General features: G+C 40.7%; 1 protein-coding gene across 3 annotated transcripts in view; it reads right to left on the bottom strand.

Moving 5' to 3' along the window:
• ppp1r32 (protein phosphatase 1, regulatory subunit 32) overlaps positions 1 to 16462 on the bottom strand; it is a 151918-nt gene that overhangs the window by 76681 nt on the left and 58775 nt on the right. For all 3 annotated transcript variants that reach the window (XM_043705996.1, XM_043705998.1, XM_043705995.1), the window contains 3 exons: positions 14956 to 15068; positions 8551 to 8622; positions 2916 to 3002 (listed from right to left, as the gene is read on the bottom strand). In XM_043705996.1, coding sequence (XP_043561931.1) covers positions 2916 to 3002; positions 8551 to 8622; positions 14956 to 15068 — 272 coding nt within the window. The remainder of the gene's footprint in view (positions 1 to 2915; positions 3003 to 8550; positions 8623 to 14955; positions 15069 to 16462) is intronic.

The following is a 16462-nucleotide window of genomic DNA, read 5'->3' as shown; positions in this document are numbered from 1 at the left end:
CCTCCTTGCTTAATGATAACTTACACTCCAGAATATATTCAGCAGCCAGCACCTCTGCCCTCTGCTACACCAGGTTCTGTGGACAGTAGGATATCAGCCTCCCGTGCCTGAAGCTCATGTTGAAGAGATCCATGGTCTGCTCAATGGTCACTCTGGTTGCTGTATGGCCCATGGTATGGCATCATGGGCTCTTCGAGGAGAAAGTGAGTCTGCAGATGCTGGAGATCAAAGTTGAAACTTTATTGCTGAAACAGCACAGCAGGTCAGGCAGCATCCAGGGAACAGGAGATTCGACGTTTCGGGCACAGGCCCTTCTTCAGAAGGGCCTGTGCCCGAAACGTCGAATCTCCTGTTCCCTGGATGCTGCCTGACCTGCTGTGCTGTTTCAGCAATAAAGTTTCATCATGGGCTCTTCACAGCTGTCAGCAGTCATTCTTCAATGGCTATCCCTTGATGGCAAGTGTCTACCCTTGCAATTGGGAAAGGCTGTAGGATAGGAAGGTGGTGTGAAAGCCATGGGATCTGAGAGTTCTGGAGAACGTAGACATCAAGGCTGCCTCAAGATAAGGAGCACGCATCTACAACATGCACTGGCAGCAGTTACAGATGTGTTGGACAGTGAGAACATAAAATCCTTCCTGATTAATAAAGCTATTGGCTGGCCTAAGGAGGAATCTCGATGGTCAAACATGCAGTTTATGAAATTCTGAAACTGGGAGAATCCAGCATAGTGCAGAATCCACTAGCTCATTTGTCCTGACTGAATTGACTTTTGAATCAGTTTTCCTTGATGAAATGGTACATTGTTGATTGAGAGAAGTCATGCTCTAGACCTGGACTTGAGGTCCAGAAATTTAGGCTCATATGATGGCCATTACAATTGGAGCTCACCTCCTCTACCATAGTTTGTACTCTTGGGACAGGGATAGTCTTCAGCAGCACTGCCATTTCATCCTTTGTCTCCCAGACCCTGGCTACAAGGTGCTGTCATCTCCATGCTGGTTTTGTACTGGTAACATGATGTTGGTTACAATCTTGAAAGGAAGAAATTCAAGCATCAATTCTCTGGCGAAGTCAATGCCATGCAATGCTTCACATACAGCCTGCGTGGCATTCTTCAACAGGATCAATGAAGAATGCTTCCAAGGCTAGGTAGGTAGTGGCCTGTAACATGGTCAGGCCCCAGGGAATCAGTATAGACAGAGTGGCAACAGGAGAAGCAGGACTACATGAACAAACCTTTAGTTCCTAGGAGGTCATTTGGACCCACCTCACTGAATGTGCACTTGCTCATGGCAATAGAAGATTCCGTCATCCTTCAGTTGTTTGAGGGTAATCACAAAATATTGCTATATTAGATAGGTTCACTTAAAGTTCAATGTAGTGTTTGGCAATAATTACAAAATGTTAAATCGAACCACAGCATTAGAAACAAAATTGATGCATCTGAATAATTGTATGGAAAGAAAACCTAAGAATATGTTCTGAACCAATGTCCTATGAAATATAGCTTTAAGAAACCCAGAAAGTTCCTTCGTGTGTCTAGATACCTGCTGTATTTACACATTGTCAGTTGACATCAATCTACAGAAATTATCAAAGGGCAAGCCAACCTTATTAATGTAATTTCCAAAGGTCTAATGAAGCATGGGTGGTAGAGTGCCATTAGCTAACTGCTACCCCTGCCATTGCCCAGTACAGAAATACAAGGCAGCAGTTGACTGGTGAAGTTGAATGGTCAACTGCTTCTCCAAGTAGATTTCACAGACTTTCCACCCATCCAACACCTAACAGCAGCCAGCACAAAGAGCATGCATCAACACGACATACACCCTTGAATCTGATCACTCATTTAAATACACAGCAGCAGCCAGGCATGCATGTTTGAAAACTATCTGAAGACCTGGAAAATATGAACTGTTCCTTATTGGCAGCCTATTCAATTATTAATGAAATTGTACAGTATTCATTAGTGCTGTATTAAGTAGTAAGGCTGCAGATATATAAGTATGGTGCTGCAATTCACATAGTCAGTGCTGTTGATGATCTCCAAAAATAAAATCAGCAGAGCCTCAACTGAACTGCAACCTTAAGCACAATGGCAGGTTAAAAATAGGTGAAAAGGGGATGGTGCTGAAAGCATATGGCGAACAGGAAGGTATTTTGTATCAGGTAGCCAGAGTGATAGTATTACAGCTTTATTTTCAGCTGTGGCCAGTACATCCAACACCTAACTATTATTTATTTATTCCATGTAAGATAATTAAATAGCAAAGAGAAAAACAGCTGTGAAGCAGAATAACTCAAAGGGCCCAAAAGGGTACATGCTACCTTTGGGCAGCACGGTGGCACAGTGGTTAGCACTGCTGCCTCACAGCACCAGAGACCCAGGTTCAATTCCTAACTCAGGTGACTGACTGTGTGGAGTTTGCACGTTCTCCCTGGGTTTGTTCCGGTTTCCTCCCACAGTCGAAAGATGTGCAGGTCAGGTGAATTGGCCGTGCTAAATTGCCCGTAGTGTTAGGTAAAGGGGTAAATGTATGGGTGGGTTGTACGTTGGTATGGACTTGTTGGGCCGAAGGGCCTGTTTCCACACTGTAAGTAATCTAATCTAACATGTAAGCTTTATTCTACTGAACTATGCATTATTGTGTCTAACAGTTCTGTAGCCCAGAATATCATTGCACTTTCTCTCACTTTTCCTTTAGGTAAATCTTTAATTTCCTGAAGGCAATAGCAGTTATTGGATGTCTTCTGGAACGTCATCTGGCATCTTGTCAAAATTGTTCATTCATCATGTATAGCCCAAACAATGTTTGCAACAAGATATACTATCAGGAAAATATGATTGCTCTAGGCTAGCCTACCAATTTGTGAAATATAACTCTATATCATTTGATGGAAAAAGTACTTACTGCGGTATCCAGTGATAATCCAACTCGATGAGTGAAACCAGTGCTTCTGTCAGCCTTATTTGCCACGGCAGGCAAAAATTCATCTCCCTGCATATCAATCACAATTTTTTTAATTTAAATTTTCATATCAAAGATTTCTAATCCTAAGAGGGAAAAAAATCAACAGGGCAGCTGACTAGGACTGTGTATGTGACAATGGGAGATGCAATTTCTATGACAACATATAATTTGCAAAGATAATAGTGTTTTATGTATGACCATACTTGACCAACAAATTGCACAGTGGCATGCCAAGGAAGTCTATTCAACAAATTTGGTAAGTTGTGGTCTAATATCATTAAAATAACCTGAAAGTTGCTAGAACATTGTAAAAAGCTTTAACGTTATTCAGAGACAGAAACTGCCATCCACTCATTCTAGTCAAAAGTAAACCTAGTGTTTGACTTCAAATAACCTCATGCAAGCCATTTAAATAAACAAGAAAATGCTATAAAAGAGAAACCACCACTATAATGTCAAGGGAAAACTAGGATTGGCAATAAATGTGCCCAATTGTCAGCATCAACCACTCTCCAAGAACAAATAACAACAAAGAGCTTTTGTGGCATAACAACTCCAATTAAAACAGTTAACAGTGAAGGACATGTTTAAATGAGATACCAAAGATGCATGAAGTTTGCAAAAGCATTTGAAGACATGAATATTTCCATATTTTCAACTAAAACTAATTAATTGAGGGAAAACAGTATTTTACTTTTGGTGGAGTGTTAAACCAATGGAGAGTAAAACTTGCCTGAAAATAGTCCAATCAGAATAAGGGGTTATTCATTACCACTGAATAATCGATGGACAGATCCTCCAGGCATTAATCTTGGATTTTCTATGGACATGGCTGCACATAAAATTGTTACTGTATTTCAATGCAAAGTAATTCCTTGTGGGTGAAGCATTTGAAGTCATTTCTGTTATGTTATCAAATAAATATGCATCTGCACACATAAGTACCTTAACCTTCAAATAAGAAGCACTTTCAACTTAATTGCCTTATGCTCCTAAATATAATGAAGGCCATTATTTATAAAAGTTACAACAGATCTCTGTAACTTTTTGTTATTCTGTTTTATATTTCAGAAATACTTTGTAGCCCCATCCGTTTTGTTAAACTAGGTTTAGCACTCGCTTAGGATTTCCATGTCCCTCACTTCAGGAGAGTCAACCAAAATTAAAATCTATTAATCCTGTAACACCAACCAATTTGTTTTTAAAAAACAGCTTTATCAGGTCCATATGGTTACTAATGCTTCCTTTTTAATAACCGCGTGCCCCTTCTTTGTGTTTGTCAAGTATCTAAAGTAAAGTGGACTTTTTTTTATCTGACAGTAGTTCTTTCAAATACACACATCTTCTTTAGAGTGAGATCTATCTGTTTGACTTTTAATACCTCCTAGACTCAATTTAGCAATACCATGAATGAGCACATAGTACATGTTGTAGAATGGTTTCTTCTCTGCTGTCAAGGATTTTGGAATTGAGCTCTGAAAGATCTTTGGTGCTGAGGATATGCTGAAGTAATAGTTGATTAAAACATTTTAATTGGGATCTTTCTTTTCTCCTAGTAAACATACAGCTCTAATTCCTTCATTTTCAGTTTATATCATTTTCTATAATTGTTGGGAACCTGTTCCACCTTGAAATTGAGTTTTGGATCTACAGAACTGTATAAAACTTACTTTCTTGTCACAGAGAAAGCATTTGGCTCCTTGGCTGGTCATTCCACTCTGTGGTGAACGTTTCTTGCTGCCTCGTCACAAGCACATCAAAATGGCTGAAACTATTTTTCCTGATCTTTCAATAACCTAGTTTTATCAAGATTTTCTTTGTTGGGCCAGAATCTCCCCAAAGTTCATCCTGATTCTGCTTCTGTAGATTTACCTGCCACAACCCATGCAAAAGTTAAGTCGTCTTTAGTTTGCAAAACATCTGGTAGCACTTCATTGAGTACTAATTAAATCATATAGCCAGTCTTTTAAGCTCATATAGCCAGAACTATTTATTATTCAGTAGAAATTACTTAGAATAGAATTGGGGATTATCAAATCCTTCTTGTGACCGAAATAGGAACAATGTAATAGGACTCTGGCAATGTCATGGATTGCTGGGTATGCCTAACTCCTTGCTTTGCCATGACATCATCTGTTATCAGCTTAATGGCACACAGAAGACATAGTGCTTTTTTTTTTGCTTTAATTGCCCTGGGAACCTGAAAGCACTTTCATAGCTTCCACTTCCATAGCTCCTATTGTGTGGGTCATCCATATTAGTGAATGACAGGAGAAACGGTAGTGAATGTTGAATTGATGCAGACATCCTTACCATCCAATCAAAGTATACCTTTCTTTTGCTTCCTTCTTGGTTTCAAAGTTGAGCTTAAGCTTTTAAATCATCGGTCTTAGGTTTTCACCTGTGGGCTTCAAACTCACAACATCCTTATTTCAAACTTCTGCTGTCATGTTTTGCATCTTCATATTCTCTGTGTGTTATGGCTGAACTAGGTTCTTTTCACTCTGTGACAGAGGTTATTGTAAAATATTCTTTAAACACTTTATTTACAGCTGATACAACCAAAGCCTTATGGTAGTCTACATGTCAACTGCATTCTCTATGACTGTCTTTTTGTCTAGACCCTTTGTTTACATTGTCAATTACTCAGTCTCTTCAACTTGAACATTAACACACACCTCTATAGCACAGCTTTGAAGCAATAGTGGAAGGGAAACAATGTGAGACATGAGCTAGTCCTATTTTATTTTTTCAGAATAATCAATCAACATTGACAGAGATCATGCGATACAATCTTCAGTGTGATTGTTACTTAATTAGGATTGGTGCAGAGAACATAACGAGCTGCTGGATTGAGCATGTCTCTCCATCTCTCTTTTCTCATCATTTCATCTAAGTTCTGAACTCTGATACTTTGAAAACAATTTCTATATCCCTACAACTGACAGAGAGTTTCAACTAATAGCCTTTCGGTTTTCTACAGCACAGATTCCAGGAGAAAAAGCCTATATACAGACCACAGTGAAAACCACAATCAGATCAGAGGCAAATCAGTGAGCTGCATCTTTCTGGGCCACGTTTAATCTGGGAATCCATCTTGACTTGTGCTTGCATTCATTCATGAGAAATAAGGAGGTATTTGTACCTTTTAGTAACTTGTTTTTTAACCTGGGTGGGTTTTAGCATAATAGAGCTCACCTAAATCATGTTTCATTCAAGAATACTTTATCTGGCTTAATTCTTTCAAACTGCACACAGCCAAGAACGTACTGAACTGGCAACACAACATCATTATTTTTATTTAAATTAACACCTATTAGGGTTAAATAAGGACTAAGAAACAATCGGCCCATTCTCATCTGGTCCTAACAGTATTATCTATTTCTCCTCCAAAACTGAGAAAGGCTACAACACTCATTGTCTGGATTTTCCAATCGTCAGGTGTTCTAAAAAATTCTCAAGGTCAGGTTCGTAGGAGAGTAGTCTGACACAGAACAAACGACCAAGAGGCGAGACTGCTAGAATATGGGCATTTTATTCCCCGCAGTGTCGCACAACGGGTCTGGTTTATGCTCACTCTACATGTTACAAAAACTGGGAGCCGTCAGTTCTTGTAGAGCGGTTGCCAACAAAGAGCTCACCTAAATCATGTTTCATTCAAGAATACTTTATCTGGCTTAATTCTTTCAAACTGCACACAGCCAAGAACGTACTGAACTGGCAACACAACATCATTATTTTTATTTAAATTAACACCTATTAGGGTTAAATAAGGACTAAGAAACAATCGACCCATTCTCATCTGGTCCTAACAGTATTATCTATTACTCCTCCAAAACTGAGAAAGGCTACAACACTCATTGTCTGGATTTTCCAATTGTCAGGTCGTTGTTATTTCAGCCTAGGTCAGAGTGACTTATGGGGAACTGAAAGAAAGGCCGATACATCAGATTCCATAGGAATTGTTCAGGAAATCCCACTGAGCAATTCCCCCACACCTGAAACCTTCCAAAGGTCACAATTTAAATTGGAGATTTCAGAAGATTCTGCAATAATTAAGTAAAATATTTATTCCAGAAATACTAAACTATTAAATGCATAACCTAACTCGAGTAACTATTAACCTGGCTCCATATTAACTTTAGATACCACCCACTTGCCCCCATGGCACCTATACCCCTCAGACCTTGAGCCAATGCCACTTTCATGCCACAGATTCGACCTGACTCCACCAATGGACCCGTCACATCCCAACCATTGGGCCTGACCTTACTCCCTGCAGGCAAACCCAACCTGACTCCATCCCTGCCTCAAACATCACCCAACACCTCCCCTTGTGCCACCATTGGACACAAACTCACATGACCTGACACCCACCCTGTGTATACCCTACATTAGATCCAATTTCTCCCACCATCCAGTACTACCCTAATCAATTAATCACTTACCTTGCCCCCTTACAACCTGAAATTCTAACCACTTGGTATCCTATCCCGGTCCTACTTGGTATTCTATGTATCTGGTATCCCATCTGCTACTTAGCTAGCACTCTACCCAGTTGGCATCCTGAATACCAGGAAACCTACTCCCTACGCATTTGACAGCCAGTCCCAGGCACCCTAACCCCTACCCACATGGGTTCCTAACCTTGGCACCATACTCTCTGGTCCTAATAGGAACACTGGCATTCTACCCTCCTGGCACCCTCTATACCAGGCACCACACGTACCAGCTTTCCCTCTTCATACCCAACCTGATACCACCACCGATGGACCTGTCAACTCCCAACCAACAGACCTGGCCTGACACCTGAACTGCGAACCAAGCCTGACCCCTTACCGATATCTCACTAACCTTATACATATAACATTTGATAATAGGTATCAAAGTGGCTATCAGAACGTTTATATGTCAGAATTCGGCAGATAAGTGCTGTCAGAAGGGGTTGTGATGACGTAAAGGTGCCGGTGTTGGATTGGGTGGACAAAATCACAAGTCACATAACACCAGATTATAGTCCAACAGGTTTATTTGAAGTTTTGGAGCACTGCTCCTTCATCAGATGAAGTCACTTACCTTACATAGGAGCAGCACTCAAAAGCTTGCGATTTCAAATAAATCTATTGGGCTATAACATGGTGTCATGTGACTTCTGACAAGAGGATGGGGTTTGCCTTCCCTTTAGAGTTTTGTGCTGCGGTAGAATTGTCATAATGGAAGTATGGCTCCACATTTCTGAGGGAGCTCTGAGTGAAATCACATCTCAGAAATGGAAGAGATTGCCACCCCTCTGAAAATTTGATCCAATATTTTAAAACTTAAATAGGTAAGAATTGCCAGGGCCTTTTTCTTTCCTATGAGTTGGCAACTCAGCTCGAGGAGAAAATAAAATTTACAAACTGCAGACAGCCATGAATACGCTGAATGATGTAAGCAAACTGAAACACAGGCATTTTCATCTATAATTTTTTGAATACCAAGTTGGGATACAGGTTGCATATTGAGAAAACTGTTTGTTTTTAATTGCATTTCCTTCACATCTAAAGTGTCCCGCCTTGAGTATGGAGTTACATACATGTAAAGTTCCAGAAAGTAGATAGTCCGATTTTGTTATGGAGATTCCAGTTGGTCGATCTGTGCAATATCCCTAAAAGAAAACAAATTCTATTCAAATGGAACCATAACTGATTATTTTAAAAATCCATGCCATCATATAGACAAAATAAATGTTGCATCAGGAATGCTCATTTCTTTCAATTATAATATATACGAGACAAACCCATTGGCAGAAAACAAACAACCCCAGTCTTGAGAATTGTTCCTGAAAAAACAGTTTTGTGAGAGTTTATTGTCATTTGAGGACAGCACTGGGAGACCGTATTTATCATTCATTACTGAGAACTAATATCAATCTGAAGTACTTTCAAATCAAGGTCAACTTGATTCAATAAGTAGGGATTTTTCTCTCTTTATAAGAAACACAACACGTTAAACTGGAAAGGAACAGGCTGTGACTGTTTATGATAATAGCACACAAGAAAGGACTGAATGGGAAGTTTGTATAATTATATTACAAAGGGCAATGATGGAAATGTTCCCAAGCATATTTTATGTTTATGCTCAAATATTATAATTTTTTTACAGGCAGAATGATATGGAATACAGAGGGACATGGGCAGGGTGTATTTCGTTTGGTTAGTTGAATTCCGGATAACCAAATGCTAGATAACATAGTTTAGCCGAGCATCAGACCTTGCGATCTTGCCGGATAATCTGATATTCGGATAATCGAATGCCAGATAATCGAGGTTCCTCTGTATTGTCATATGAGTAATGGCATTTACTTTATTCTAACTTGGAGAATAGAAAGTAACAGATGTAATGCTGACAGGTTACACTTCACACAGCACCAGGTTGTGTGATTTTTAACTTTGTACATGCCAGTCCAAACCAGCACCTCCAAATCAAGTTTATACCTGCACTTCAATTCGAGGTAAGCTGGACCAGTGATGAGGAGACTGTAACAAATTGGTTGAAGTGTATAACATTTCAATTTTACAGCTATTGTTATTTTAATCAAACCATTTGGCCATGTTCTGCTTCTGGGAAGGTGGGACTTTAACCCAGACCTTCTGACCCAGAGATAGAGACACTGCAAGACCCTTGAGATTACAGCTACATGTTTCTCCATTTGGTGATGGTGTATGTTTGTTTTAAAAGGTTTCAGCTATTTCAATGTAGCCCTAACATTTGGTGGGAAGATAATGTAGATCTATTAAAACTGTGTGGATGAACTGGGACAGGACATTTCAGGTCTTTTATTTCATTTTCTGGGTGGTCACTGGAAGATGAAATCCAATAGTGTGTGTAAAATATGGTACTATGGTTTCTTTTCAAATCCTTGATATCTAAAGCTCTTGATGGCAGCATAAAGAAATACAAACTCTTTCCACAGTTAATCCTGCCCATTTGCATCCTGAAATCCCTGTGAAGTGCAAAGCTGGGCGACAGGAGGAAAATTTCACCTTTTATGTGGTCAATGTGATTCTGTAGGATACTGAGCTGATTGGTAGTGTTGCAGGTCTCCAGAGCATGTCTGTGTTTTCAGATCATCTGTGTAATATGTATTAAAAAGTGAGTAACACACTACTTACGGAATCATGGAAATTTGTAGCATGAAATAAGGTCATTCTGTCCATTATGGCTGTGCATAGTCAGTAGGAGCTAAACCTACTTTCCTGCTCATTATCTATGACCTTGTAGGTACTTTAAGTGCCAATCCAAGTACTTCTATAAATGTTTTAGGAGTTTCTGCCTCCACCATCCCTTCAGGCAGTGAATTCCAGATCTCCACCACAGTCTGATGAAAAGTATTCTTCTCTAATCTCTTTTAATCCTACTACCACTATGTCTGCATCCCCGACTTACAAACCCTCAACCAAAATGAATAGGGCCTTTCTTTCCATTCTGTCTCGATTACTCTACAGTTTTACGCACTTCAATTAGGTCTCCATTCAACCTCTTTTGTTCCAAAGAAAGTCTAAAGTTAGCCTATCCAATCTTTCCTCAAAACTACAATTGTCTACTCTACGCAACGTCCTCATCCATTTCATTTGTACGCTTTCGAATAAAATCATATCCTTCCTATCACTGAGTGACCAGAATTGCGCTAAGAACAACTCCAACATGTAGTTCAAGCATAACCTCACAATAAAACCCTTATTCTCATGTTAACACTTCTGTCCTGGGCATGCTATAAATTTCCAATGAAGCACAACACAAGTTCAAAGAACATCTCATTTTCTTCTTCGGCAGTTTACAGCATGTAGGACTCTATACTGAATCCCACCATTCAGAGTCATACCTCATGACATCAGTCCTCCACTTCTTATTACATCCATCCCCCAATGATTTTGGCTTGTGTATATCTTGTTTACTTTGCTCTCAGCCATTTTGACTCTTCCATATTTCAATTTACAGCCATTTTACACATCTATTTCACTTCCACCCCATTGAATAGCCCTTTTGTCTTTTGCACTGGGAGTCCACATCATTTGACTCCCTGGTTCTCCCCACTTCTGACAAAAATATAAAGGTAACCATTTTCCAACGCCTTTCAGTTCTGAAGAACAACCATACTAGACTTGAAATCCTAACTCTGTTTCTCTGTCTCCGGATACTGCAGGACCTGCTGAGTTTCTCCAGCATCCTCTGTGTATGTTTCAAATTTCCAGTATCTGCAGCATTTTAGTTTTATTCAAACATAACATTCCTGTTCATATTCTGTCTCAGTGAATAAAACCAAATGTTTCATATACCTCAAATAAAAGCAAAGTACTGTGAGTATATGAGATCTGTAATAAAAACAGAATATGCTAGGGAAACTCAGCAGCATCTGTGGAGAGAGAAACAAAGTTAACATTTCAAGTCTAATGTGACTTCTTTGAAAGGAGAGTCATATTGGACTCGAAACTTAATTCTATTTCTCTGCCTATAGATGCTGCCAGATCTGCTGAGGTTCTCCAATATTTACTGTGTTTCTTTATACCTTCTTGACCACTTGACCTACCTGTTCACTTTGGACATGCACCACAAGATCCTTCTGTGTCTCTGCATTTCTCAGTGTCTTGCCACTTAATTGTATATCAGATCTTGTTAGCCTTCCCCCAGGGTCGCATCTCCAGGCTGGACTCCATTTGCTATTGCTCTGTCTAGCTGATAGAGCACAATGATACCTTTCCCACAAAGTATTATTTCTGTTTTCAACCACATGACCAGTTTTGTGTGTTGTTTGCAAATTGCTTAATCATATCCATTAGATTCATGTCCAACCAAGCAGTCTTAAGATACAACACTCAGAGTGTACATAATCCCAAGAATTTCAGGGGTTCAACAAGGTGGCTCACTGCCCCTTCCTCAAAGGCAATTACAAAATAGGCAATACATTCTAGTGGGCCTAGTTAATGATGCCCACATCTCATATATGACTGAATAAAAATAAAATTGACACTTGCCACAAAATGTAAGTGACCTACTACTATGCCATGTGGAACTCTACAGGCAACAACAGATACAAAGATCCAAACTGATCAAAACTCTTTGTTTCTCTTGACTGAGCCACTTGTGGATCAAACCTGCTGTTTTCCTTGGACCCTATGGGGCTTTCACTTTTGAGATCCATCTGCTTTGTGGAACCGTATCAAAAGCCTTGCTATAATCCAGATGGACTACATCAATTACACTACTCTCTTTAATACTCCTTATTACCTCCTCAAATTCTGGTCAGTCTCAACCAAGTCTTACTGTTTGCATTTATCTGTGTTCTGTACTTTAAACAAAGGGAAAGGGCTGTCTGAAACGTTTTACTTCAAGCACTACCCACTCTACAGCATAGATTAGAATAAAACTAAGGCTCTTTCTCATCTGCACCAAAATGTGCTGGCTACATTAACCTCTTATCAAACTGGTTCAATATGATTTATTTCCCCCCTTCATTTCTCTATCATTTGCTCTGAATGAGATTGCTAATTTGTGTCAAATGTTGATGACCTGACCCCCAAAGGATTACTAAACCTTTGGCAGGGCATTACATTATTTTCCACAACTTGTCCACGAATTATCACCTCTCTGAAAGAAAGAAAGGGATTATTTCTCTGCAGCATTTCTCATCCTCAGGGTAACTAAATGCCCTTTATAGGTAGTAACCGCATTACCTTCTTGTTGATTCTTAACTCATAGCCATTCTTCATGTGCTAGCAGTGAAAAGACAGCCTTGATTGACTTTACCTTATCTCTTTACAATCCCCGTGAGAGAATTACATAGATTAAGAATTCAATTTATAGAATAATGGGGATGAACTCTTATCTGAAAGCTATAGGTGCCAACATACTATATCAGGGAACTATTACTCGATGTCACTACTAGTATTATCAGTGCAGCACTGTACTTTAACGTTATGCAGTATGTTTCTTTTCTAGTGCTCTTGTCAGCTCAAACTTCTCTCATCTTTAGCACCACCAGTGTCTAGAGGAATCATTATTAGAAAATTCTGGCCAGAAAATTTCAGGAATGATTCATCTATTGGGAAGAACAGATGTGTCTACCATTAAATATACACAAGGAAGCACAAAATTTGAAGACAATAATTTGAGTTTGTATAATACCAGCAAGGTAAAAATATATTCAAACCCTTCAGAACGGCATTTTCAGATAAATGAGCATCAAGCCAAACAAGAAAAAACTTGATTGGGAGATATTAGGAGTGATGTCGAAAAGTGTGGCACTAGAGAAAGCACAGCAGGATAGGCAGCATCTGAGGAGCAGGAGAATCGACGGTTCAGACATAAGCCCTTCATCATGAATGTTGGGGGGATGGGGAAGTGGCAGTGGGAAGGGGGCTGAGAGATAACTAGGTCTGGGGAAGGTAGCTGGGAAGAGGATAGGAAGATGCAGGTGGTGTTTGATGGTGATAGGTTAAAGCAGAGTGTGGAACGCATAGATGGGAAGGAAGATGGGCACGTAGCACAGTTCAAGACAGTAGTGCCGAGTTGGAAGGTTGGATCTGCGATGATGTGGGGGAGGAGAGATGAGGAAACTGATGACATCGACGTTGATGTTGTGTGGTTGGAGGGTCCCAAGGAGGAAGCTGAGATGTTCTTCCTCCAGGCATTGGGTAGCTAGGATTTGGCAGTGCAGGAGGCCCAGTCGGAGTGGGAGAGGGAGTTGAAACAGTTGGTCACAGGGCGATGGGATTGTTTGATGCGTGTGTCCCAGAGATGTTCTCTGAACTCTCCATGAGTTGGTATCTTGTCTCCACTAATGTAGAGGAGACCACATCGGAAGCAATGGGCACAGTAGATGAGGTGTTTGGATGTTCAGGAAAATCTCTGGCAAATATGGAAGGATCCTTTGGGACTTTGGATGAAGGTGAGGGGGAGGTGTGGGTGCTGGCTTTACACCTCTTGCAGTCACAAGGGAAGATGCCGGGAGTGGAGGGTGGGATGGAGGGGGGCTTTAGATCCAATGTGGATGGAATGTTCTCTGCAGAATGTACTTGGGGTGGGGAGGGAAATATATTTTTAGTAGTGAGGTCTGACTGTAGGTGGAAGAAATGGTGGAGGTTGATGTGCTGTATCCAGAGGTTGGTGGGGTGGAAGGTGAGGACCGGGAGTTCTATCCTTGTTGCAGTTGGAGGGATGGGGTTCAAGGGCAGAGGTGCAGGAAGTAGAGGAGATGCACTGGAGAGCATTGTTGGTCATGTGGGAGGGTAAATTGCGGTTTTTGAAGTAGGAGGCCATCTTGGATGTTCTGGAGTAGAACTGATCCTCCTGGGAACAGATACGGCAAAAGTGGAGGAATTGGGAGTAAGGGATAGCGTAGTTACGGGGGGTGGGAGGTGGGTGGGAAGAAGTGTAGTCCAAGTAACGGTAGGGGTCAGTTGGGTTGGTCGCTGGAAATGGAGATGGAGGGGTCCAGGAAGGGGAAGGAGGTGTCCAAGAAGTCAGGGTAGAAGGTGTTTGTGAAATTGATGAACTATTCAACCTCCTCATGGGAGCAGTGAATTTTAAGGACGATCTTAAATTGAAGGGATTGTGAATCACCATAAATGTTACAGTAACTTGACTCCATTGCTCTCTCCCATTCTCCAGTCAAGGGAAACACAGAAATTGCCAGGTAACATTGAAATAATCTCAGAGTGAGTGATAGCAAGCAGGAAGTTCAATGTGCCCTCGCCAGTTGCAACTGAAGGACAGAATTTGTCATTGCACCATTGGATATTATTAAACATTATACATTTCATTCACAATCTGCCAAATATTTCACTGAAATTCTTGTGCCAACTACAGTACGCTTAAACATTGATGCCCCTGGGGCACTCTGTATGGGTTACCTTCAGAAGATATGTAAACAAACACTGGGAAGCTGTGCATGTGTTGCATTTTCTGAAAGCATTGTGAATCATTTCAATGCATAACTCACCGGCAGGTCACCTTGGTATGCTAACGGATGATTGTAAGTGATGGGTTTCAGAGGTGAGCCTTCTGTGAACCCACTGTTCTCCTTTTTCCCCACGGTTTTGTGTTGGGAGAAAACTGTTAATACATTAAATAATGAGTGAAAAGATGTCAGCACCAAAATAATGTAAATGTGTAAAATATAATGCTGCTTCATTCCATGTACATGTTCAGATCACTAAGAATAGATGATGAAATTAATTCTGTCAATCTTGATATATCCATCAGGAACACCTACAATTCCTTTATGAAACAATTAATGATTCATCACTACTTTCCTTGCACATCTTGATTTGAACTGCAGTGCTCAAAAACACAAAGAAGATAACTTCAGAAATGTGTGTTTCACTGGAGAACTCAGTAGAAAATAAGATTTCCAGTCTGAGTGACACACACTCTGAATGTGACAGACTTGAACCCCAGTGTGTGCAAATTAACTGATTCTGAGCTGATGCAGCTTGTTGCTGAAATGAGTTGAAGTTTATGCTTCTAGAGGTGATGATCTTGGAGATGGGGAGGTAATTTAATTAGACAGGATGGTGGTATAGCCAAACCCAGACACATTCTTGCCCTCAGAATGCAGTTCTGAGTGTGAAGGTCCATATAGACTTTCCCATTACACTGCCGATTGAGGCACCTAAAATGGCCAATTCAGAATCTACCTGCTGCTGCTGGGAATAACAACCGAGACACACATGGGCCTTTTGCTGTACAGTGGACACAATAGGTCAAATTGTCAGCTATGCGATGGTATCTGCTGGCAGCCACTCTGCCTTGGCTTCCAACTCCCCTGAACCTCTCAATTTATGTCTCTGACCCCTAGATGCACCCCTCTGCTCACCAATTCCACCCCCCCACCAAAACAAATAATGCCACTGGCTTCGCTAGCACATTAAGAAGGGGCAAGGACTGTAGGTCATCGAGTAAAAGCCCTAGCCAACTGACCAATATCTGAACAAAGGGGTCTTTAGCTCTGACATTGTCTGTCTGTCTGGCTGTCTATAAGACCATAAGAGATAGGAGTGGAAGTAAGGCCATTCGGCCCATGAAGTCCACTCCGCCACTTAATCATGGCCGATGGGCATTTCAACTCCACTGACCTGCATTCTCCCCGTAGCCCTTAATTCCTTGTGACATCAAGAATTTATCAATCTCTGCCTTGAAGACATTTAGCGTCCCGGCCTCCACTGCACTCCACGGCAATGAATTCCACAGGCCCACCACTCTCTGGCTGAAGAAATATCTCCGCATTTCTGTTCTGAATTTACCCCCTCTAATTTTAAGACTGTGCCCAAGACTCCTAGTCTCCCCGCCTAACGGAAACAATTTCTTAGCGTACACCCTTTTCAAGCCATGTATCATCTTGTAAGTTTCTATTAGATCTCCCCTTAACCTTCTAAACTCCAATGAGTACAATCCCAGGATCCTCAGCTGTTCCTTGTATGTTAGACCTACCATTTCAGGGATCATCT

Source organism: Chiloscyllium plagiosum, chromosome 16, assembly GCF_004010195.1.
Source record: "Chiloscyllium plagiosum isolate BGI_BamShark_2017 chromosome 16, ASM401019v2, whole genome shotgun sequence".
NCBI lineage: Eukaryota > Metazoa > Chordata > Chondrichthyes > Orectolobiformes > Hemiscylliidae > Chiloscyllium > Chiloscyllium plagiosum.
The sequence above is the reverse complement of the archived record's forward strand: the minus strand, read 5'-3'. Positions and strand labels throughout refer to the sequence as shown.